This window comes from Leucopleurus acutus (assembly GCF_964270905.1).
Source record: "Leucopleurus acutus genome assembly, chromosome: 14".
In the NCBI taxonomy this organism is placed as follows: domain Eukaryota; kingdom Metazoa; phylum Chordata; class Mammalia; order Artiodactyla; family Delphinidae; genus Leucopleurus; species Leucopleurus acutus.
In genome coordinates, this window is record NC_139156.1 from 54,079,505 (window position 1) to 54,104,488 (window position 24,984).

General features: G+C 55.3%; 1 protein-coding gene across 1 annotated transcript in view; it reads right to left on the reverse strand.

Annotated features, from left to right (window-relative positions):
* The window catches only part of ZMIZ1 (zinc finger MIZ-type containing 1), a 141,785-nt gene that overhangs the window by 71,174 nt on the left and 45,627 nt on the right, over positions 1-24,984 (reverse strand). Inside the window, exon 4 of the mRNA XM_082854962.1 lies at positions 19,975-20,080. Within this exon, the coding sequence (XP_082711088.1) occupies positions 19,975-20,080 (106 nt within the window). The remainder of the gene's footprint in view (positions 1-19,974; positions 20,081-24,984) is intronic.

The following is a 24,984-nucleotide window of genomic DNA, read 5'->3' on the forward strand; positions in this document are numbered from 1 at the left end:
CTGAGAGGCCATGGGGTTGTGCGTCCCCCCTCCCCCAAAAGGTGCTGAAGGGCTACCCCCCAGTACCTGTGAATGTGACCTTTTTTGGAAACAGGGTCGCAGATGATCAAGTTAAAATGAGGTCATGGGGGTGGACCCTAATCCCATATGACTGGTGTCCTGATAAGAAGCAGAAATTTGGACACAGAGACAGACACACACACAGGGAGAATGCCCTGTGAGGACTGGCGTTCTGCTGTCATGAGCCGGGGAACTACCAGAAGCCAGGAGAGATGCCTGGAACAGGTCCTTCCCTGGTGCCCCGCGAGGCAGCACGGCCCTGCCACCACCTCGATTCAGGCTTCTGGCTTCCAGAACTGCGAGACAATGCAATCTTGTTGTTCAGGCCACCCAGTCTGTGGTACTTAGTTATGGCATCTCTAGCGAACGAATACCCACAGTGATGCTGCCAAAACCCAAGTCGCAGCTCATCATTCCTCTGCTTAAACCGCTCTGGCTCAGTCAGTGTAAAAATCCACGTCTTTATGATGGCCCCACAAAACCCTGTGTGACCTGGCCCCTGTCACCTCCCTGACCTCATTTCCTTCCCGTCTCCCTGCCTGCAGGCTGCGGACGCCCCCATGCTCTTCTCCAGGCGGCCAGGCTCACTTCCCACCTCCTGCAGGCCTCCACCCAGGGGACACCTGAGTCTCAGGAAGCCTTCCTCAGCTGCATTGCCCGTATCTGCAGCCCCTCCTGGCGTCTGCTACCACTCTTCCCTGACTTAGGCTCCTCCTTAGCACCGAGGACTGATGTATTTCAATTATTTCTCTTGCTAATGCTATCTCCCTTGCCAGAAATCAGGCTCCCTGCCAACAGCGACTTTTGTCTGTTTTGCACATGTTCTATCGACAGGATCTACAATATGCCAAGCAGATGCTTGATATCTGCTGTGTGAATGAAGCATGGACCAGCTACCTGAATGAATAAGTGAATCAAGGAATGAATGAGTGAACAGTGGGGTCTGCGGTGCCCTGCTCCCGCTGCTTGCCAGCCCAGAGACTGGGTCCCCGACGTGCTGTCTGCAAGAATGTGGGTTGCCTCTCAGTGGAAGCAGCCTGTTCAGACAGGAAGCTCAGGCCAGCTAACAAAGGGGCTGCCAGAGGTGATGAGGAGCTCGCCACCCAGGACCCTCATGAATCTCTTCCCATTGATTTCTGGAGTCGCCTTTGAACGGGGGGAATGGGACGGCCAAGGCAGCGCGAATGTCTGTGCCTCAGCAGTCCTGGGGCTTTATTGCTTCTCCCAGGACACAGCTTTGACGGGGGACTTCCGGACGGCCCCCAGTTGGACTGACATAAGCTCCCTGCAGATGGAAAGGCAATTTCCCTTCCTGCTGAAGCTGTCAGTCTGTCTGCCTGCCTGGCTGGGCGGCACACCTCCCTGTCTGGCCTGGGGAGGCCAAATTTCACTCCTGTTGCTCCTGAGACAAAGGCTCCTGCAGGTACCAGGAGGATGCCGTCCTCCTCTCTGCAGAGGAAGAAATGGTGCTCAGCTGGGGGAAGGATTTCAGGCCACACACCCTGATGCTAGGCTGGGGGGCCCGGCAAGGCTGAATGCAGGCTGCTCCAACAACCACATGACCCCAGTGTGCCCCACAACCTGCAGGGCCTGTTACGTGCACCTCTTTTCCTTACAGGGTCTCTGCTTGCCTATTTGGAACCCCCAACTCTCAGCATTGAAGTAAAGAGAGCCTAGTCTTAATTTTCGGATGAGGAAACTGAGGCTCAGAGAGGGACTAGGGCTTCCTCCAGTCACACAGCAAGTTAGTGGTAGAGCCAGGACTAGATCCAGGTCTTCTGACTTGTTCCAGAGCCCCAGGCCATCTCTCCATGTTTCCACCAACGGTAATGTCAAGGATGTGCTCTGCAAACTGTAAAGTCCTAAACACATGAGGACTTACTATTCTAAAGGGCTCTTGTCCATCCACTGTCTCTTTCTATGAGCTGGGGTTCACGTGGGGAGGGTCTGCCCCACTCTGTTCTTCCCCCTCCTCACAGGGAGGTCGGGGGCCAGACCCTGGACCCTTCAGTCCTTTTCTCATTCACAGTGGGAGTCACATGCATCAGAAGGAAGGATGGCAGTGTTGAAAAAAAGACGGGTTTGGGCTCAAAAGAAGGAAGGACCTCCTGACAGTCAGGGCCGCCCAGGGTGGTAGCGAGCACCTTGTCACCTGAGGTGTGTCAGCTGAGGATGGGGAGTTGTAAAGGGGATCCCACACTGGTGGGCTTATGGTTTCTGGGGCCCTTTCTGTTTTGGGGTGCTGTGATAGGTGAGAGGAGAGGAAGGGTGCTCGAGAAGCAGGTCCAAGCACCTCAGCGCATCCTGGGCAGCAGTACAGCCGTTTTATGAACTTCCTAAGCCCATTAAAGCTCGCCAGGAATCCTGTGTCACCTGGTGCACTTCCCACCCTCCTCTCCTGCAGTCTCGTGTGAGAGGACACTCTCCCAGGCGCCTGCTCCCTTCTAGCCCTGTACTCACAGCCCACGGCAGCCCAGGGGGTCTTGTGACTCCCCTCACACCTGCAGTGTGGTCCCAGGTGTCCCCCACCCCCGGGGGGCTCTGGACGTGAGCAGACAGGCCACGAAGGAATGTCTGGGGAAAATCCAAAGTGGCCGCCAGGGCAGGGCAAGGAGTAGGAGGCCTGATGTTGAAATCAGGATCCTCAGAGCTGAGCCTGGCAGGTGGGAACAGCACACCCCTTAGCCTGGAAGTCAAGGTGTGCTCTCCCCTCAAATTCACACACCATTCAAAGTGTTGAATAGTGGCGGGTACCAGTCTGCAGCTGGGAGGAGAACTGCCACAAATCCAAGGGTGGCAGGGAAGCTGAACCCCACCCTCGGTGGGGGGTCTTGTCCAGGGGGAGAGGAGCCAGGACCCCTGTGATGAATCTGAAAGGTGGGACAAGCCATGGGCTCACAGTTTGGGTTGGGGCTGTCAAGGAGGGAAAAAATCAGCCCTGGGGATCTCAGCCCTGAGGTTTGGGGCTAAGCACACTGCCTCTTCCCTGCCTCAGTTTCCCCATCTGGGATGCACGCAGTATTTTGGGATGCATGGTAGGAAGACACAACTCTGAGAGCAGCACTGCTACTGCCCCCCCGCCAGCAAAGGGAGCCCACGCCCCCGTCGGGCCCCAGACAGACCTGGGAGTGTGGTGTGTAATTGAATTTGGCCTAATTACCTAATTGTGCTGAGGAACAACCAGGACCGACAGAAGCCTCAAGTGTCGGGGGTGCTTGGAAGCTAGGAGCCAAGAGGCAGCCTCCAGATTCCCTAGGCATTCAGGGGGGCAGTGCCAGCACCACCACCTTCACACCCCTTAACCTCTCAGTTGCTTGGAACGCTGGGGAGCAGGTGGCAACTGTTCCCATTCTACAGGTGAGGAAACTGAGGCTCAGAGAGAAGCATTTTGCACAGAGCTACCGAGTCAGAAGAAGTAGAGAGAAAATTTGAACCCACATTCCTTCTGCACCTGGGGCCTCTGAACGTGCTGTTTCCTCTGCCTGGAATGTCTTTCTCTGTCCTCGTCTTTGGGCAGATTTTCTCCTTGGAGCCTTCCTGCAAGGGTCATTTCCTTGAGAAAGCTTTCTCTAAGCTCCCAGACTCACGGCCCCCTCCACGTGTCTTTTGTAGGGCCTGTCACAACGATTACATCATCATCGGAGGGCATTTATTCGAAGTCTGTCCTCTCCATGGAGCCCTGAGCTCCTGGAGGGTAAGGACCACATCTACCTCACTCACACTGTCCAGGCATCCAGCATAGGCCTGGGACGCTGTGGTACTCAATTCACGTTTGCTGAATGAATGGATGAGTAATCTCTAAATTCTGTGTTTTTTCTAGATGCAATCTGCTGGTTTCCCGCTATCACTGGACTGGGCCTTGGGGGTGGGGGTCTCATCTGCAAGGACTATTACACCTGGGGCTATGACAGGGGTCTGGCAGAGTCGCAGGGGAATGACAGAGGGGCCACTCTATGAGGCCCTGAGTTGGGAGCTTCAGATTTGACATCCCACCACTGGGAGATGAAGGGACCGGCCACAGTCACCCAGGCTACAAGCAGCCGGAACTGGAAGCCAGGATTCTGAGCCTGGGACCTGGCCTCACCACCCCTCACCATGCTATTATCAAATGGCAGACTGAATGAACGAGGCTAACAGACAGAGGCACGTGAAATTCAATCCAAAGAAAATCATGTGAAGAGTGGAATTTCAGGTCTTGTGAAACAAGGCAGGAGACAGATTATTAGATCCCTCCACAAAGGTAGCTGCCCATTGGGCTAATTCACAAGGCAGCCCTACTCCTGGGATGCATCCAGGCCTCCATTCATCCAGGCTCGGGGTTGTCAAGCCTCCTTCCTTCTTTTGGGAGGCGGTCTGACCTGGTACCCAGGTGTGCAGGAGCGAGACTGCCTGGGTCTAATTCTAGCCCTGCCACTTGCCAGCTGTGTGGCCTTGAGCAAGTAATTAACCTCTCTGAGTCTCCGTTTCTTCTTAATATCTTTATAAAGATGAAAGAAGAGGAAGTCTCTGCAGTATTTTTGCCCAGCGCCTGGAACATGGTAAGAACTTCAATAAAACTTCACTCCTTAATTGATTCATCGTACTAGGAAAATAATGGTAGTATTAGAAGCAATAGGCTAGTGTGAGTAATAGAAATAGCAGTAATAGTAGCTGGCATGGGAGTAACAGTGCTACTGGGAGTAACAGTGCTACTAGCAGTAACAGGAAGAATATTAGTGGTAAGAACCGCATCAGGCCGGTCCTACTGCTGGTATGATGAGGGATGCTGGAAGATTGCTCCCTCTCTCTGTGCCAGTCTCCTCTCAGATAAAAATAGGCCAGGTGATCCTGCAAGGCCCTCTGCACGCTGACATTCACATCAGAGAGTAACAGTAGCAATTAAAATGATACTACTACGGATACTTTTATTTATACTTACTATTTATACTATTTATTATATACCCCCTGTACTCCAAAAGGGCACTGTCCTCCTTCTTCCCCTTCCCTCTCCACTACACAGTATCCTCCACCCCGACCCAGTCTTCTTCCTCTCACCGCTGATTTTTGGGGACAGGGTACTCTTCACGCACGTGTTTTGCCTCAGGTACTGGGATGTGGCAAATGGACACCAAGTCCTCACTCTGTGCAAGGCACAGCTTCCCCTGCACCATCTATCTAATCCTCAACATCTCAAACACCACAAACAACTGGGAGGGATATATGGTTATCATCCCTTGTTTCCTGATGCTACCGCTAAGGATCAGAGAGGTTATGTCAGTTACCTGAAGTCACACAGCTTGAAAGCAGGGAACAGGATGCAAACCCAGAGTGGCCTACCTCCGTGGCTGGACATACCACATGGGTGATTTCTACTCTTCAAAGGTCCTGTCGCCCCACTGCCACCCCATTCAGGTGCCCCTCACTACCAACCCTCCCCTGCTGACACGGCATGATGCTTCTTTCTATATTCTATGAAGATGACACACTCCCATGTACTCCACAGACAGACCCTTCCTCTTCCCATCAGTCATGCATCCATCTGTCCCCGCTTGATCCTCAATGATTTAAGTCCCATGCCTCCACCGGCCACCTGAGAGCCAGCCCTCAGGCACCGCTGGACTGGCAAGCAACGGGTCTTCAAGAAGAGGTAATCGACGACATTAAAAGACTCAGGAGATTTCTCGCAGAATTGGAAGCCCTGGCAGTGGCGGGTGTGTGTCTCACACGGCCTCAGGTGGCCCCCTGCATGGTGGCTGCCCCGCTGGGGGTGCTGGGCTCTCCGATCCCCCAGGGCCACCCTGGAGTTTCCGCCTCCTGGCTGTGTGGACATGTGGGTCTTCCAAGCTGAGGAAGCCCCTTCCGCACAAGCAGGGGGCCTGGGACCCAGACCCCGAAGTCTAGCCTTGGCCAGTGCTGGGGAGGGAACAGACCCCACAGGTGGGGCCACCTCCCCCCTCCCTGTCCGCTCTCTTTAGAGGGGCAGTGCCTTTCTCCTCTGTTGTTTTTCTCCTCCCACAGTTCTGTCTCCACTTGGGGTGCGAGGAAAGGACCAGACGCAGAAGCCCTGTCCCAGGGGGTGGGCACAGCCGTCTCTCCCCTGAGACGTTGAGGAGCGGCTCAGGGTCAAGCCCACGGGGCGGGGCGCCTCGCTGCACTCGCGGCTTTTTTCCCATGCATCTCCATGGCACACCGATTTCCTGCCGTCTGTGCCTGCGGAGGGCGAGCTCCCATTTCCTCTCTTCCCAGCCCCGTCTGCACAGACGTGGGCCCTTCGCACACGCGGGCCCCTTGCCTCCCGGCCTCCCGGCAGACGCTTTATTGGGAGGCAGTGATTCTAAACATCGGGGCCGCACATCTGAGAGGGGGCTCAGGACCACACGGAGCCTGGAGGGAACGGGAAGACCCGCCAGAATGTCACTTCCCCGGCTGAGGGCGCTCAGGAGGGGGACAGCACCAAACGGCAGCAGGCGTTTCTGGGGGGTGTAGCCCAGGGCTCGACAGGGGCTGGACTGGGCGGTGCACCCGAGGACGGTGAGCCTGGGGCCCAGAGTAAGAGGCTGCAGGGGACACCTAGGCAGAGATGAGCTGCAGCCAGTGGGACCAGTGGTGCGTGGCGCTGTGGTCCAAAGGGGAAAGGCGGGGAGACAAAGGGAATGAAGGAGAGAGGAAAGGAGAGGGGAGAAGGACAGTGAGGGAGAGAGAAGAAAAGGGAGGGAAGGGGGGGGGGGTGAGACATACGTAGAGGAAGAGAGAGGAAGAGAGAGAAAGAGCCAGAAGGACAGAGAGGTGGAAGATGATTTTATTTTGTTCAGCACAGAGGCCACACGCTTCCAGGCAATGGAGCCACCCCTGACAGCCCACCAGGAGAGCAGGGTCCCCCCAGAGGATGCACTGTGGACACAGATGGACCCAGTTCTGATCTCAGACCAGCCACTCCCCAGCTGTGTGACCCCGGGCATGGACTTCACTTTTTGGAGCCTCAGTTTCCCCATCTGGAAAAGGGGCCAGAGCTCACCTTCGTGGGCTATTGTAAAAGCCATGGCGCTCACCTGTGTGAAGTGATGGCCGAGCCCAGGCTAGCCCTGAACTGTCCCCGGCTTTTCCAGCCGCTCCGGGCTGGGAGTTTGCTGCTGCAAGTGGCTGGCCCCCAGCGGGTTCTGCACGCCACCACCCCTTCAGCTTCTCCCTTGGCTGATGTGGCTCTGTTAACATTGTGTTTTTCCTAAGCTGTCCAGGTCTGTGAGCTCCTTGCAGATACGCACAATCTCTAGGGTTACCTAAGTGCCGGTCACAAAATCTGCATATAATAGATGCCCATGCACGTCTGTTGAAGGGGTGAATTAGTTTATCCTTTGCACCAGGCTTCTGCTGTCATTATAATTATGTGCCTGTTTCAAAAGCAGAGTCCTAATTTTTCCCCCCAGTAATTCCTGTTTCCTGCCAGAGACAATAGTGGCTCTTCATCCCAAACAGGTGAGACTGGGTCCTTTGGAATTCCCTACAGGAGTCCAGCCCCGGGCAGCGTTTCCCACCTGGCCAGCCTCAACAAGCCAGAAAATGTGCCTAGGAATATAAGGAAGCATCTGTTAATAGCTCTTCAAGGAAAGTCATTGGCTAGAGTTCCTAAGCTCTGGAGTCTGTTTCTCTCTGGACCCAGGAATAGCAAGGGCAGGCACGACTGAGACAGCGATGATTCCTTCCAGCCACCTGCCTGGCCACCACCCTGTCCCCAGTGAGGGGAATTACCACCTTGCAGAGCTTCCACTGCAAAACACAAACACCTGGTTGCCCGGGCAGCACCTTGCCACAGTGACGTGATCCAGATGGTCCCTCGAGAGGAAGCTGGGTTGCCAAGGAAACAGAATTGCTGCCGCTCCAGCCAGGAAACCTGGATTCTAGATCCTCTGGACCCCAAGCTTAGAGAAGTGAAGTGATTTGCATAAAGTCACACAGCAAGTACGTTTTAGAGCCTGTGCTGCAATGCAGGACTCAATAATCAGAACGATATGTACGGAGCCCTTCTGAGATGCCAGCTTGAGTTAAGTACTTTGTACCCATTACTTTGTGAGATGCTGGGAGACATGGCTGGGGTTACACGTGGCATGGAAGTGACGGAGCTGAGCTGAGTCCAGGTCAGCCTGACCCTGAAGCCTGAGCTTGGACCCCTGTCCCATGCTGCCCCCTCTTTGGTTTCCAGATCTTGGCTCTGCATGTCCTGAGACCAGCCCTATCCCAACAACTCACTGGACCTGACTCAAGGGCCTCTGAAAGCATGGAGGCCAGGGCTGGGGGCCTGCAGGCTGAGACCACAGTTTCCAGGGCCTGGTCCCTCCTAAGCCCTCACTCTGCTGTGCAAAGTGACTTGGGTAGCTTATGAGGGATAAGAGGATGGGGGTCTGTTGGCCAGGGTCTTCCTTCCTGTCCCTGCTTGCCAGATGGGCCCTGGGGACAGGCTGAGTGTGACATTCACAACGAGCCTGATCCCTGAGAGAGAAGGCGCAACCCAAGAAGGAACAGAAGAAGGAGCGAGGCTTGGAGTTGGGGCAGGCAGGTCTACACCCTCCCCTATTCTCTTGCTTTTTTCCATCTTCTCTTTAGTCTCAACTATCCAAACATCTATCCAGTCAGAGCCATCTACCCACTCATCCCTCACCTTGTTATAACAAGGATTGGAGTTACTTTGGACAAGTGAATAAATCTCTTTGTTTATCAGTTTTCCAATCTATAAAAGGGGTTGGTTCTTCATGTGAATCAGCACTGATGTTCATAAAATACCCAGCACAGAGCCTGGCATGAAGCAAGAGCTCAATAAATGGTCCTTTATTTTTTTAGTTTTATTCTTTTGGGGCCGAGCCGTGCGGCATGCGAGATCTTAGTTCCCCGACCAGGGATCGAACCCTTGCCCCCTGCAGTGGAAGCGCAGAGTCCTAACCACTGGACCATCAGGGAATTCCCAATAAATGGTACTTTAAATGTGACTTTCTCTCTTGAAAGAATTTTAAGAAGGATTGCTGGGAGACTTGGAGAAACAGAGGCCCTCAAACCTCCCCAGGCCAAGGCACAAACAGGTTGCTGCTGGCCCTGTCTAGCCTGCCTCAGCTGGCTCTCTATTCTCCACTCCTGCACGCTGCCCGCTTCCCTCACTGGGGCCCAGCCTCCTCTTTGTGGGGGAAAGAGATGGCCTCTTAACCCTATGTGACCCTCTGCTGTCTTGGAGACAGCTGTGGCCTTCTGGCCCTGGAGCCTCAAGAAGGGGCCATTCCCTGGCCTAGGTTAATAGGACCCCGCTTATCTACCTACCCACTTGGAGGTGGGTGTGGTTGGCATTGACCTTGGCCCTACCTAAGTAGAGGATCCGTATTTTCCAGACCCCAAAACACAACATAGGGGCAGGCACAGGGTTTTGGGCTACCTCCAGGTATGAAAGGCGTCCTAAGAAAGGCTGAATGCCAACACGTTGGAACATAAGATTGCTAACATGTGTACAGCACTTAGTATATGCCAGGCCTCATTCTAAGCACCATACGTATGTTGGTTCACTTAATAAATGACTTTTCCAAGGTAACACAGCTGGTGAGTGGAGGGCCGGGTGGTTTTCACACCCCAGACATGCTGGTGCAGAGTCCATGCTTTTAAACCACTACTCCTCTCTGTGAAATAGCGGAATGGTTTCTGGAAAAAAATATTTGAAATTGGGGCTGACCAGGGAACTGTGACAATAACAGCTGCCATGTACTGAATGCTTACTATATGCCAGGATCTCTGCTCCTCACTTTGCAAAAGACCGTGAGTACTGCATGAGTTCAAAGATGAGAGGGTGTCTCACCCACCAACAAGGACAAGTCATTGTCAAATACTTAATATCTCCACCTGCAAGCAATTCAGGTGATCCTGACAAGCTCTCTTGAGTATTAACATGTCTTTCCCAGCATTTAACTGCAACCTGCACATAGAGTAGGGGGCAGCTTACAGCTTCAGGGTTGGATATTCTTGTTTGAATCACAATTCGGACCTTGGTCAAATCATTCAATCTTCCTAAACTCCAGTCTCCTCGTCTGTAAAACGGGGCAGACGTGGGTCTGGGATCATCATGGATGGTGCACACAGCGCCGGGTACTGGGAAAACACTGCCCACATATTTGCTATCATCATGATTGAAAGGGGTTATAAATCAGATTCTTTTCCTAATCCAGCCGCCCTGCCCTGGCTCCGTAAGTCTAAATGAACGAGGCTAATGATACCTGCACCATCATTAATTCCTGTGTCTGTCTGTCTAACCCAGAAGGTAGTTATAAGGCCATGGCTTGCAATGCTTGCTCTGAAAGTTCCATAACCACCTCGCCCACTTTCTGCCAAGTCCCTGCTCCATGTCACTCTCACACCGTCGAATCCCCTGAAATCCCTCCTCTGGGGGTGAGAAAGCTAAGCTCCAGCTTAAAACCAAAGCTCTGGCTTCCTTAATCCTCTTACCTGGCCCTTTCCTCTGCAGAATTAATTGCTGCCCATGGCTTTATTAACTTCTCGGGCGGCCACGGCATCTTCAGGGCACCCTGGGGCAGGTCCTCTGTCCCAGATGCACCTTTGGGCCGGACGGTGGAAGGCAGCGCTCTGGGTGCAACGTGGCAACACCCTGGTGCCTGAATGGCGATAACCCCGTGGCCCTGCATCACCCCAGAGGCTGTGCATCTCCTTGGGGACACCTGCAGAGAAGCAAGGATAGCCAGAGCTCTGGCCCCACTTCTGCCCCTGCTGAGGCCACCTTCCCACCCCTCAGAGCCTCAGTCTCCTCCTCTTTAAAATGGGAAAAAGCCCGCCGTGGGGATCTCACGGGGCCGGACAAGAAAGGCCGTGTAAAGGGCTGTGTCTGTGTGTAGGATTACTGTCATGTCTCACCCCCAGAATGGGAGCATTCATTGATTTCAAACCCGAAGAGCAGGGACTGTGTGTGGTGCGTTTATACGTGTTTGTAGCCCCCGTGCTTGGCACGGAGTGGGCCTGGCACAAGACGCCTGTCGTTCCTTGCCCTGAAAATTTCTATTTAGTATTTTTTATTTTCAGAGGCATTCCCACGCCCAGGACTTCATTATTCTTCCCGCAGCCACGAAGGTAGAGAGATGGTATGGATGCGTTGGACTGGGGAAGAAACTGATGCTGGGGGTGTTGGTGTTGGTGGGGCATGGCCTGCCCAGGGGAGGTGGAGGTGGAGGTGGAGGGTGGTACCCAGCCCCCATGGCTTTGTCCAGGGCTGTCCTCTGTCTGGAGCACCCTCAAGTGTGGACAAAGGGATGTGGCCCCCAAGACGGCTTAAGGTGATCACGGGACCTGGCGAGAAAACCACTGCCGTGTCAGCTCTCTTCCCATGTTTGGGATGTTGCTAGTTCAAGGGGGAGAGGGTCAGCTCCCCAAATCCTGGGCTCCCTTTTTAACGAGCAGAGAGCCGGCCCAGGCACCTGGAGCTACACCTGGATGCAGGGCCTCCTGTCTTTATTTGGACAGTTAGCGTCTAAATGTGGCAAGGGGGGCTGGTCCGCCAGGTACGGTGGCCATAGAGAGAAGATAGAAAGTTTCCTTCTCAAATTCCTCTCTTGAAGTCAGAACAAGTAAGCAGCAATATGGAGGATACAATCAGAAGAGTACGGCGGGGGTGGGGATGAGGTTGGGATGCAGGGGACGGAAACTGGGTGCCTTGTTTTTGGCACTGTGGATGCCTCCTCACACACCCTCTGCTTACCACGGGCACCGTGGCTCTTCCTGGCATCTCCGCCAAGGTGAGGGCCGAAGGGTGCGTCCGCACCCTGACCCCGAGGAGCCCCAGCCAGTGATGGATGCCAGATGCTGGCTGAACACCTCCTCGCCCTGGCCTCTCGGGCTGACTGAGGGGCGCGTTCTACTCTGTCTCCGGGAGCTCCCCACGGCAGGCACAGTGCTTCACATCACACGTATCCTCCTCCTTCCCTTCCGCATCTCATTTCTCTGCTTCTCTACTGGTGCTTTCTGGGCTCCTCCTAAATAAATCGCTTGCACCGGAATCTGCATTGCGGGGTCTGCATCTGGGGAAACCCAAACTCAGACACACATCCTTTGACTGAGGTACCTCCAGTGGCCTCTCCTTCCTCTGTTGCCTCACAGACCCCCGTCCCAATCATGTGTGTGGAGTCCCAGCTGGGGCTCTGGACTGGAGTCGTGAGGGTCCAGGTAGGAAAAGCAGCCCCATCTTGAGAGGGCTTTTCACGGCCTGTCAGGGTCCCGGCCCCCAGGCCCCCCTTGCCATGAGCCAATGCCCTCATCCCCCCACCCCCTCTCCTTCTGGACAGGCCAGGAAAGCAGATCTCCACCAGCTGGGCCTTCAGGCAGCCGTGTCCTTGCACACCCTGGCTCTGTGGGGGGAGCCAGCGATGAGCTAACCCCACAGAAGACAAGGAGGCAGGAAGAGTAGCCCCCGCAGCGAGCAGGGGCCCGTCCCCCAGGCCCTCGGGAAGCAGAGGGCTGTGCTGGGGAAACTGCTGAGCAGCCCAAAAAGACCAGCGTGCTCTCGCTTCCCCCCACCCCATGCCAACTCCAGCCAGACTCCAGAGGAGCCCATGGCGACCATCGACCATCCTGACCAAGACAGAATCCATGCCCCCTGCAGAAAATATGGGAAATAAAGCGTCAGCTACCTCCCCCCATCCAGACAGATCCCTGATTTCTAAGCTGACATTCTGGCGTATTCCCTTCTGTTTTCTGCTTCCTCTGCCTAAACAAATGTATAGTTTGTTTTTGCACCTGGTCGAGGTCATACTGAGCATGACATTTTGTTACCCTTCTAAAAAGAAATCAATATTATGTCATAAGTATTTCCGGATGGTAATCATTTTTAGGGGACCTCACTTTTCATGGCCACTGAAATACTCAGTTCCCTTTTCCAGGGCCTTGAAGCTATTTCCAAATCTGCCTTCTCTCATTCTTCCGTGGCACTGCCCCCCTCCTCACTGTTCACTCCGGACGTGCCAGGGACCATCGCACACCCCTCCCTCCAATTCCTTAGCCCGGGAAGCTGTGTACACAAACCCTCTGTCACATGAGCTCCTCCCCACTGTTCTTTTTCTCCAAGAGCAGAGTGACTGGGCCTCAGCTATCAGGGAGCTGGGGGAGGGGAGGGAGCCAGGGGCCACTGGCCCAGGATGACCTACCCCACCTGCTCACACAGGGTCACTCAGAAGAGGCACAGCTCCCTGTGCTCCAGATCTAATCACGTGGAGGTCCAAGTCCTGCCTCCAGCCCCGGAAGTCATGTACCTGGTCTGTCTTGTCCCTGTTAGAGCCTCAGTTTCCACCTCTACAAAATGGGTGTGCTGATAAGAGCCCCAGTGGCCTCGCTCACAGCAGTGACTCGACAGAAGGTGAGTGATAAACAGGTTTTGTCCTTTAAACAGAGCTGACCGCGAGTCAGTTCCCAGGGGCTGGGTGATGAAATCCAGAGCCCTTTCCTGAGCAGGACCTGACCTGGAGTGCAGAGGCGGCCAAGCAGGAGGAAGGAAGCCAAGTCCCTCCCTCACATCCCAGCTCTGCTGAGCTCAGATGTGGCGGTGGGGGCTGGTGTCCAGGAGGAAGTCTGTCCCCGGCCTCGACGAGGCGCCCAGCCGGGCAGCCCGGCATTTCAAGGGTGAGGGCCCACCTGCCGCTTTCTCTGGGGGGATCCAGCAAGCGTTAACAAATCCCCCTGTAATTTGCACCCACCAATCCTGCCTGCTCACTGGGCGGCTGTGAGCCGTTTTTCACGCAGAGCTGCGCACAGCTTTGTCTTAGAGAGACAGATCTGGCAGGGTGTCCCTGAATGAGGCCATTTGTCCTCCCCGGTGATGGTGACGGGAAGGCGGCTGCGTGCTATGGTGTGGGCAGAGGCAGAGGGGGTGGAGATAGGCCATGGGGGAGGCGTGAAGGTAGAGATAGGAGCGGGGACGCCAAGAGAGGCCAGGAATGTGAGCACCACCGTGGGGGTCTGAAAGCCCCCCATTCAGCTAGGTGGGAGCAAGAAGGATTGTTTTCAACGACAGAGGAAAATGGTTTATGACCTGCCTTCTCCTGCTTAAGGAGTCCTGGGCGGGAGTGATGAAACGACCTGGCTGGCCTCTGAGGTCTGTGCCCCATGCGAACCCTCCGATGGAGGCGGGACACTTGCCATTGGTCTCTGGGGTTGGGTCTGTCTCTGAGCCTCAGGGCTGCTTCATAATTGCTGCAGAAGCTCCCCGGGGATCGAGGGCTTCCAAGAAGGACCAAGCTTCTCCCGAGCCCCTCCTGAGTGGATCGCAGGCCACAGACCGGGAGGCGCAGAGCAGGGGCCCCATCGCATTCCTGAGTCTTCACCTCCCAGGCTGGCCTTCCTGTGGGCTGCTGTCAGCTCCTCTGGGGGCTGTCAGCACACTGGAGAGAACAGGCCGGGCAGATGTTTGTCAACACAAAGCAAGTGATCCACTTTGCTTGGGTTTCCGCTCCCGGGCCCGGGGCTCAGGCTGCTGTGCTGGGATGTGAGCGTGTGTGTAGAAAAGAGGTAAGAAACACACATGTCCACAGGGCCCAGCAGGTTTCCAAATTCAGGAAATGCTTGGGGTGTGAGACAACTCGGGAAGCACGGCACTTATCCGAGGGGTCAGCCACCACCCAGTCCGTGCCGGGCTGGGTCCAAGGTTCCCATTCAAAGGAAGCCAGGCATTTGACTGGACAGTACAGTCTTCCAAAGAGCAAACGCTGGCAGCTAATATGCATTTTTAAAAACCGCTGAACAGTCGGACCTCAGCTGTCTGCAGGTCACGTCCAGCCCACAGGCAGGTCGTTGACAACTGCCCTCCGCTTGTCCCTAAGAAGGCTGGCCTCCTCTTCCTCGGAGGTTTCAGGGGCTGCCTCTTCAGCCCTGACCTCTCTCCTGAGTTCTCTGGTCCCTTCTCCAAATGCCTACTGGTCGCCTCTCCCAGGATGCCCCCGGGGTGCCCTGGCACCTCCCAGACCTGCGGCTCTCTCCACATCTTCCACTCTGCCAGCAGCCCCGTGCCTCTCACCTCTCAGAGGGAGCCCAGAGCCATCATTCAGGGAGGCAAGAGGGGCGTGAGGATGGGCAGTGGGCCACCCAGGCTCTTGTCTGGGCTCTGCCCCGCCTCACTGTAACCTGGGGCAGATCCCCCTTTCTCTGGGCCCTGGGCTCCCCATCCCCTGGGTTCTGACATTCCCTATTCTATTATTTTAACCCGCCTCTGGGCTGTTCACAGGGGCAACCAAAGGCACAGAGTCATTCAAGCGTGGACAGTAGCAGAGGCACACAGAGGGCTCTTGGGGACCTTGGACATGGTAACTGCCTGGTGCTTGGTGCCCACGAAGCCAGCAGGCGTGGGCCTCTTGGTGCCAGGGAGGCTGACATTTCAGTACTGCCTGCCAAATTGCCGAGAGCAGGCAGGCAGCGACCGGGGGGCGGGGGGGCCTGCCGTGGCCTGGAGGGGGGACAAGGGGAGGCACAAGGCAGGTGACCTTCTGGACTGAGGCAGAGGAGGGAGCTGCTGGCCCCCAAGGACCTTCCCAATGAGGAGGATGCTGTCGTGCGTGCTCGTGTGCGCGTGCTCCCGTGTGCGAGCACACAGGCTAAAGGCTGCACCAGAACAAAGAGCTGGGGGCTGGGTATCAGAGGGGCCCACGTGGAGACGCCTGACTTGGCTGTTTGCTGCAGTGTCTGCTCTGCGCTCACGCTCCATCTCTCTCTCTCTCTCTCCCTCTCTCCCTCTCTCTCTCTCACACACACACACCGCACAGCACTGCCCCCAGGCCTGAGCACCTGCTCCAGAGCCCACCAATGCTGGCGCGCACAGCCCAGCCCAGCGCACCGCCATCTCTCCTGACAAAGCGCCACTCTGCTTCTTGCTGCATGAGCTCATCCCACCGGCCCTCTGGCCCTAGCTTGGCCTCCTGACAAGAGAGACAGACAGGGAGATAGAGCGGGAGAAGGAGTGAGGGAGGCAGAAGGGGAGACACACTCGCGCACGCACGCACACACACACACACACACACAGACATGCTCACCGCCACATATACACGCACATACACATCACAACGCAGGGAGAAAGTCAGAGGCAGCAGGAAAGGGAAGGACAGACAGAGACAGACAGCATCAGAGACCCTCAGAGAGAAAGGAGAGGGAAGGACTGGGAGGGTAAAAACTGCACTAGCCAGTGAGGCAGAGTGGGAACCCAGACGGAGACAGGAAGACGGGAGGGCGGAGAGGCTGCAGGAGCTCTGGGGACAGAGCGTGTTCTAGAACTGCAGAAGCCTGGCTGGGAGAGGCCCAGGTGGGCCCCGTAGTGGCCGGTGTGGCCACTGCACACACACAACTGACACCACGGGGACTCTCCCAGCTGTACCCAGAGGTGGGGTTAGGCAGGTCATGCAACCACCCACAGAGCCTCAGGGAAAGAGAGGGTGGGAAACAGCCTCACTAAGGCAGAAAGGGCCTTAGAGAGGTCGGGAACCATGTTGGGAAAAAGACAGAAGTAGAGAAGGAAGGCCAGAAAATATTGACTCGCCACCCACTGTGCGCCAGGTGTTAGCTGGGCCCCTCACTCCCACGCCTGGGCAACGTCATTTAATCCTCCCGGGCAACCTGTGGGATTGGCATATAATCCCTCTTTACAGATGAGGCCACAGCTCTGGGAGGTGGGCAATGTGGAGAAGATGGGGGCCAGTGCTGGAGTCGCTTCTGGAATCTGGGGTCACTGCTGTGTTCTCTGTGGTCTCCACCCCTCTCACGGTCAAGCCTGCCCCCCACGGACCCTTTATCCCAACCAATGAAACTAGGAGCTGAAGTCTTCCCCGTCAGACTGGTTGGTGCCCTGCCTTCCCAAAAGACGGGTCAAGCAGGGGGATGACCGGGACCCTGAGAGCCGTGAGGCAAGAGGGCAGGCGGCCTGGGAAAGGTGGTTAGTCATGGCTCTTGGGGCTGACCTGGGTTTGACTCCTGATAAGTGAATTCAAGTGACAGCTAAGCCGCAGGCCCTGTTGGGCCTCAGTGTTCTCAGCTGCAGAATGGGTACACTGAGAACGCACCTCGTGGGCCTAGGGCCTATCATGTGACTAGATAGACACATGCATGGGAAAGGGCTCTCTAGACTGTAAAGAGCAGTGCACAACTGGGGGTACAGATGGGGAAGGAACAAATCCCTTGTCTCAAGAGAAGAAGTGATGCTGGAAATACCACTTAGACGAGGGCAGGGCCATGCTAGAGAGATCTGAGTGAAGCAAAGAGCTCTCCCAAATGGAGGAGTTTCTCAGATCCTGGCCCAGGTGATCAGAGGCCTCCTAAATCTCGGTCCCCAACTGGTCCCAGAGTCAACAGTGATGCAGTGGGCACAGCTTCAGGCCTGGATTCAGGAGGCCAGGACTCCACCATTTACGAGCTGTGTGACAGCAGGCAAGTCACAAGACCTCTCTGAGCTTCAATTTCCTCATCCATAAATGTAGAAAATATCCTGTGTCTCACAGAGCTGGGCATTGAAGCAAAATATGGTAGAGCACCCAGAACGTACTAGCAGGGGTGTGAGAGACCCTTGAGGGAGGGGTTACACATGGACCTGGGGAGCAGCTGGGGTTTCTGGGACAGCCCATTCTCCTGTTTTCCTTCGACCCCTCTGGCCACGCTCTCCCTGTCTCGGTTTTGCCTTTTACATATCCCTTGGAGTCATCCCTTTGTCTCCACTCCACTCCACAGGAAGCGGAACCTTCCTGGTCCAGCCACCATCATCCTCATCCTGACATCCCAGCAATCTGCCAACTGGCTCCCTCCATCCACACCGGCCTCCCCTGAGCAATCTGTTCTTTTGCAGCTCGAGCGATCTTTGCAAAATTAGAATTTAGCCATGTTCCCGTTACTCTTAGGACAACCCTCAAGACAGGCCCTGTGTGTCTAACTGCTGCTGACTTCTGCCCCAGGGCTCTGGAACCACTGGCCTTCCTTTTAGTTCTGCTAAAAAAATAGCCATGCTTGCTTCTACCTCAGGGCCTTTGCATAGGCTGTTCCCTTTACCTGGGCAGTCCTTCCTCCTTTTCTTCCCCTACTCAACTCTTACTTGACCTTTGGGTCTCAGGGAAGCCTTTCCCCACTCCCAAGTGGTCTTGTGGCATCCCTGAGACCGCTCCTTCATGGCCCTTATCACAGCTTGAATTTACGCACACAGTCACACATACAGCTGTGATTTTTTTGCATGTCTTTTTTTAAAAATTGAAGTATAGCTGATTTACAATGTTGTGTTAGTTTCTGGTGTACAGTAAACAGCTGTGATTATCTGGTCGATGATTCTCTCTCCCTCTAGACCAGGCATCAGGAAACTACCCTATCATCTACTTTCATAAAGAAGGCTTTCTTGGAACTAGCCACACTTATTCGTTTACATATTGTCTATGGCTGCTTTCGTATTGCGTGCAAGGTCTAAACTATTTACGATCTGGCCCTTTACAAAGCAAGTTTGCCGATCCCTGCTCTGGATGGTACGTTTCCCGAGGTGAGACCACATCTGTTTTACCCCTCAGCACAACCCAGCCCCGGCCAGATGCCTGCAAAGAGCAGGCACTAAACAGCGATATGGATGTATATGCTTCTTGGATAAGCAGCAATTTTTACCTAGTCAAAATTGTATTGACTTAAGTTATTATTAAAACTGCAGATTCCATCAGGAACAGACGTCTCTTATGAGATTCCAAGACCATTTCCTGGCAAGCAGTTCAATACAATAGCGATATCCCAACACAGGCTGGCACGTCAGGGATCTCAGAGCAGCTATTGGCTAATGAGACCTTCACCACCTTTCATGAGTGACGTGTCATCCACGTGCATGGACCGTCGTAAACACAGCAAAGCACAAACCCGTGTTCAAGCGATGGTGGGCTGTGCAGACTGATGAAAACCCATCATGAGACGTCCTTTAAACGTTTGCATTAAGCTGTTTCTATATACACTCCAAAGAACTGATGGACGAATTCAGAGAAAACGTCTGTTTTATTGTTATACAGAGGAAATAACTGACTTTTTTCTTTTTCAATGAATTGTTCAGGCCCCATAAAGAACGTTAACAACATCTAGACACTGCTCGGCACTGACCCGGGCAACGGTCTCACTGTCATTCCTGCCTTCCCGAGGAGATAAACTGAGGCTCAGAGGCCACACACTCAGCAAGTGACAGGGCTGGGTTGTCCAGGTCTGTTCAAGTAAAAGCTTACACAGCTTCCCCTGCTTTTAAGCAAGGTAATGAGGATGGAGGGACAGGTAAAGCTGCACCTGTAGTGTGCTTAAAGCCCTCACAGACAGAATGCTGCCGGGTACCTTCCGTGGCCTCTGTTTACTATAGAGTCAGGGGGTCCCGTGCCGGGACAGAGTTGCAATGGAGAATACTACACAGAGCAGTCTTTTAGAATCCTGAATGTACTGTTTCATTTTTATTTTAATTTGTGTTTTATTTTAAATAAAAAAAATCTTGAATGAATGCAGCGGAGCCTCAGGGTTAAGGATGCTGATTCTGGAGTACAGGCCTGGGCTTAAATCCCAGCTCTGCCACTTCTTAGCCGTGTGACCTGGGGAAATCTCTGCAGCTTCTCTGAGCCTCAGTTTCCTGGGCTGTAAAATGGGGATGATCACAGCACTTACACCAAGGGGTCACTGTGGTGATGGAATGAGATGATGTGCATCTCCCTTTAGCCAGTTTTTGGGGTGTGGTGTGCCCCGGGCCCCTCGCTGGCCCTGAGATGAGGGACAGGCCCTACTTGTGGGCTCAAGAGGCCAGCAGGTGAGCTGCTGCTACGCGGGGGCTCACGCCATACCTGGACCAACCGAGCTGCCAGCCAACAGGGGTGGTGACAGCCTTGGGTTTAAATCCAGTGCCCCACCCCTACTCCCGACGATACCGTGGAGCCCCCAGCCATCACCTACCGGCAGACTTCGGAGTGAACTTGTCTCGGTTTGCAGCACACACAGCCAGCAGTCTGTAGCCGAGGTCCAGGTCGAACCCTTGCTGAGCTGCCACCCGACTGACCACCTGCCAGCAAGAAGGGGAGGAAGGGCAGGGGTGAGTCACTGTCCACGCCAGGCCTCTGAATCCACAGTGGCACATGTACCCATTTCACAGGCGAGGAGGGCAGGCTAAGGCAGGTCCCCAATGTCAGGCAGAGCTGGGACTCAAACTGCCTCGTTCAGTCACTCAGCAAACACTGATAAGCACCTCCTCCATGCCAGGCCCTGGGATCCCGGGCTCTGCCCTCAGGGGTTTCCAGGCCAGAGGTAGGCCTGACCCCAAAGCCCAGGCCCTGCCACTTTCAAATCTGGCCCCATTCTAGGAGTTGGCGGGGGGATGCTGTACTACCGCGTTTTGCGTGGCCCCAGGCCAGGGTCTCTGCTCCCCCAGTGCAGCTCTTCAAACTCCCCCCAAGGAAGTCTCCCACGCCTCCCACCTCTCCCCCATCCCTCACTGAGCTCCAGCGGCCACCACTGCGGGGCACTCGCTATCATCAATACTCCAAGCACAGTCCCCACCCAGCGGCATCGGTCCCTCCTGAGTCAGAATCCACACCTGGGGAGAAGCACTGATTTAGGGCTCACCGCTTCCCAGGAGCTCCAGCTTGGAGCTGCCCAACAGACAGCTTAGCATTCCCCAGATGGACACGCCTGGTGCTCCCCAGCTCTGTGCCAAGCGCCCTGCAGCCTCTCAGACCCAAGTCCCCAAACTGCAGGGCTGTCATGCTCAGCCTGGGGTCTGTCTCCAGCGCCAAGCGCTGGCTCTGCACACGGGAGGCACCTATAAGAGCGCCGGCTGTGCATTCAGACCGGAGGTCCCACCATCCCCTTGTGAGCCTCAGATGTGTGGGCTGGAAGTGGGAGAAGCCAGGGGCTGGGAGGGCTGTCAGTCCTAGGGGGTGGGGGGCAGTGAGCAACAGGACGCTCCTGGGGCCCCATGAACGGTTCCGCAGGCTCACACCTGTCCGTTCCCGGGTGTCCTGCCAGCCAGACCTGCTCCCTCCTGCCTGGCTTCCTCATTGACAGCCCCCAAATTAGGTTTCCTTATTAAGAAGAAAGGACCTTGGAAAATGGAGTCGTTTCAGGAAGCAGCTGGGGCGGCTATGGCTGACTGGGAAAGGAGTGCTCCCAGATGTGGGGCTCATTCTTCTGAGAAAGGGGAGGCTCCGTCGTCGAGCCCCTAGAGACCACCTGCTGCAGAGGCGCCCGGAGGTCCTCTGAGGGCCGAGGCTGCCATGGGCTCTGGCCCGGCCCCTGCAGCCATTAGAACAGTTCCCCGTTATATGCTTTATATTTCAGGGGTTCATTACAAGGGCTCTAGAGCTACAAAGTGTGGGAAACCCACTTATCTAGGCCAGCCACCTCATTTACCATATATGGACACTTGAGGCCCAGAGAGAGTGTCCGTGTTGCACCAGAAGGGAGCCAGTGGATCCTCCCTTCCCAGAACCACCAGAGCCTCTTGCCCTGCCTCCCCACCTCCATCTCCTGGGAGCTCCCTGTGCAGGGAGGAAAAAGGACTTTCTCAGGTTAGAATGTTTGCTCAGCTTCTCCTCTGCAAACAGAAGCCCCTGATGCAGAAGTCTTCTGTCTCCCCAGGCCTCTTTCCCACGGGCTCTATCTGCCCCTGTCCTGCAGTTCTTATGCACCCTGCCCGCCCCCCTTGCCCGGTCCGCTACATGCACGCCACGTTCCAGAGTCACTGAGCCATCCCAGGGCCGGGTCTTTTTCAGTGTTAGTCTCACTGTCCAAGCAGAAAAACCAAGGCCCCTAATTCTTTACGGCCTGTTGAGTATTTCAGTTCTGGAGACAGACACTGTACATCGGGGAGAAGGTTCTGGAAGGGCCACTTCAGCTCAGATGTTGACTATGGTGCCCTCACTGGCAGGAGAGCCTTGGGGTGGATGCGAGTGAGCACAGGCAGTCTGTTTGGACTTTTGCATCAGTGAGGCTGCTGTCTGTGGGCTATGTTGACACAGTGGTGCAATGAGAATGCTCGCTCCCAGGTACGAGGGCTAAGGAAATGTTTCCTTCATGAGCAGTGAGCTGCCAAATTCTCACCACAGTCCCACGAAGTGTTATTACTGTCTCTGCTTTACAGATGAGGAGACTGAAGATGAGTAACAGCCTGAGGTCACAACGCTTGTTTGTGAGAGCTAGGATGCAGCGCCAGGCAGTCAGGCTGCAAAGCCTGGGCTCTCTCCCTGAGAGGACTTCCTTTTCAGCCCACAAAGGGTTAAGGCCATAACTCCCAACATGCATGAAGAACCCTCAGGCTCTGGGTTGAGGGCAGAAAGGCAAAGGTCCTTCTGTTTGGCCAATACTGGCTAATCCTGTTGCTCTGGTTCCAAGAAAAAGAAAGAAACTAGCTACATTGAGCAAGAGAGGCCTGGTACTGGTTCTAAGGGCTCTCCTGCAGGCCTGGAAGTATCTGTCACCAAGTGCCCTGAGCCCAGTGTTCAGAAGGCTCATTGGTTCCAACAGTCTCCTTTTACCAAGACAGAGAGGGTAGGGCCTGGCTGAAGGTCACACAGCACAGGGGTGGCAGAGCAGGCTAAGCTGGACCCTGCGATTCTAGAGTACCTGGTGCAGCCCCTGGCTTCCCCTGGCCCAGTCTAAGGACCCCCGGAAAGTCCGGTGAGGTGAGTCTGACTGACTGTTGTGGGGAGGGCAGGCTCAGCTGAGCAGCCTCCTGTCGTGTTTCAGAGAGGCCTTCTCCCACCCCAATGGGCGTAAAGACCCCTCAGTGAAGACCTCTCCCCAGCAAAGGCCTGCGGTGAGCGGCCGCAGAGCTGCTGCCCTCTGCTGGCTGCCTGGGTCCAGCCAGCTCGGCTCGGCCCAGCCCTCGAGGTGCTCCTAAGGCTGACCGGTGGAGCCTGGCTGTCTGAGACCTAGACCCTGGGGCCCTATAGGTCAGGGAGTCCAGCCCCTCATGCCACAGAGAGGGAAACTGAAGTCCAGAGGCGAGAGAGGGGGCATATTCAAAGGCATGTGACAGTTTCGTTAGTCCCATAAAGGGATGTGTTGTCTTGAAGAGCAGTGAGCCTCCTGGCCATGAAGCAGGACAGGCTGTCTGGGAAATGCTAAAGAAGGGGTTTCTGCTCCCAGCTGGTGGCTGGACTCGGACTTTCTATGAGGCAGTCAGGGGAACTGGCCTGTGCTCCAATCCTGCTCCATCCTATACTGTGCAACCTAAGGCAAGTTACTTAACCTCTCTGAGCCTCAGGTTCCTCTTCTGTAAAGTTACAAGGATGTCTCTCATTTCCAAGGTTGTGTGTGATGGGCTCTGCCAGTTCCATGTGTCCCAGTTCTGTCTCATGGCTATACCCTAAGCCCCTCAGGGCAGAGCCCTCATTTCCTACTTTGCTACCATTCTCAATACTGGGGTGGACAGGTATTTGTGGCCACTGCTGCTGCTGCTTTGGAGTCAGGCATGAGACAGAGTTCTGGATCTGCCAATTATTCGTTGTTGTATCTCACCCAGGTGATTTAACCTCTCTGGGCCTCAGTTTCCTCATCTGTGGAATGGGTACAAAATCTCCTTCTTGCAAGGATGACAGCCAGGACCAGGCACACAGCTCAGTGAATGCTGTCTGTGACCATACACCCATGGCTTCAGCAGTGAACACTCTGAGGCTGTAGGGAATTCCTCCCTGGAGAGACGGGGAGGGCACTGCTGCTGTGCTAACTGGTTTCTGTCTCCCTTTCCCACCTAATCTCGTACCCGTCTCCCCTCTCCTATGCTCTGGCCGCCTCAGCCTTCTTTCTGTTCCTCGAGCAGATCAAGCATGTTCCACCTCAGGGGAGGAAGGAGGAGCAAGTCCAGAGAGGCCTGACTTTGAGGGGGACCCCCAGAGAGGGGGCTCAGCCCTGCTGCTAAGGGAGGGGCCAGGGAAGAACCTGGTCCTGCAGAGTAAGTAGTGCCCGTGCTGATGCCCCTCGGGAGGGGCCGTGGGGCTCCTGCACTTCTGCATCCTGGCGTCAGAGGGCATGAAGGAGAGAGTGGGGCAGGGGGCTGCCAGCGTCCCAATGCTCTTCATCCCAGGGCCTGGCCCTGGTGTGGCAAAAATGTGTCCATTTACTGCCCAAGGCTAAGTGGTTTTTAATTTATATCCTCCAAGTAAGCCGGATCCAGAGGACTTTGTTTCCAGAGGTCACCCAGGGGATGACAGCAACCTGGAGGGCTCAGGCTGCCCCCTGAACGGGAAGCGGTGCGAGTGTGTGCGTGCGTGCGTGCGTGTGTGTGTGTGTGTGTGTGCGCTGTGGAGCGGGATGGGGGGCACTCGGCAGCCTCGCCCTGCCTAGGCCCCTTGGGATCTCTCACCTGTCCTATCTCATCCCTCCCCATGGGGCACGGCTGGGGCTGAGGATGCCCAGGGGGATAGGAGGACTGGAGCAAGCAGGGCCCTGGGGTTCCTGGGGGGGTCAGTGGTACCAGCCTGGGACTGCAGCAAGCTGTTTGTAAAATAGCATTGATAAGCCTTTCCCTGACCCCTTGCAGTGTCTTCATAAGGATGCAAGGAGACAGTGCCAGGAAAATGCTGTGGGCACCAAGGGTGTCTTCTATGACCCCACCCCGCCCCCCAACCTTTCTTGCTGCTGGTTCTATTGTGCTCCAAGTGACAGTCAGACTCAGGTCTCTATGGCTGTGACCAGTGGGCCAAAGTCCCCTTTCTGGCTAAGCGGCAGGTCGGGGGTTCGGGTGGGGGTCAGAGCTGGCCATTCAACCAAGTGTATGCCTTAAACTGGGGTGCAGAGCTGGCACTGGGCTTTTGTCTACACAGTTTCCTGTGGTCTCATCCCCTGCCAATCAGATCCTACAGTTTTCCTTGGGCTCCCTCCTCCAGGAAGACCTCCAGAATCCCTCCATCCTATCCTCCAAGGATGTTCCCCTTCAGAGCTCACACAAATCACATCCCATCCCTCACC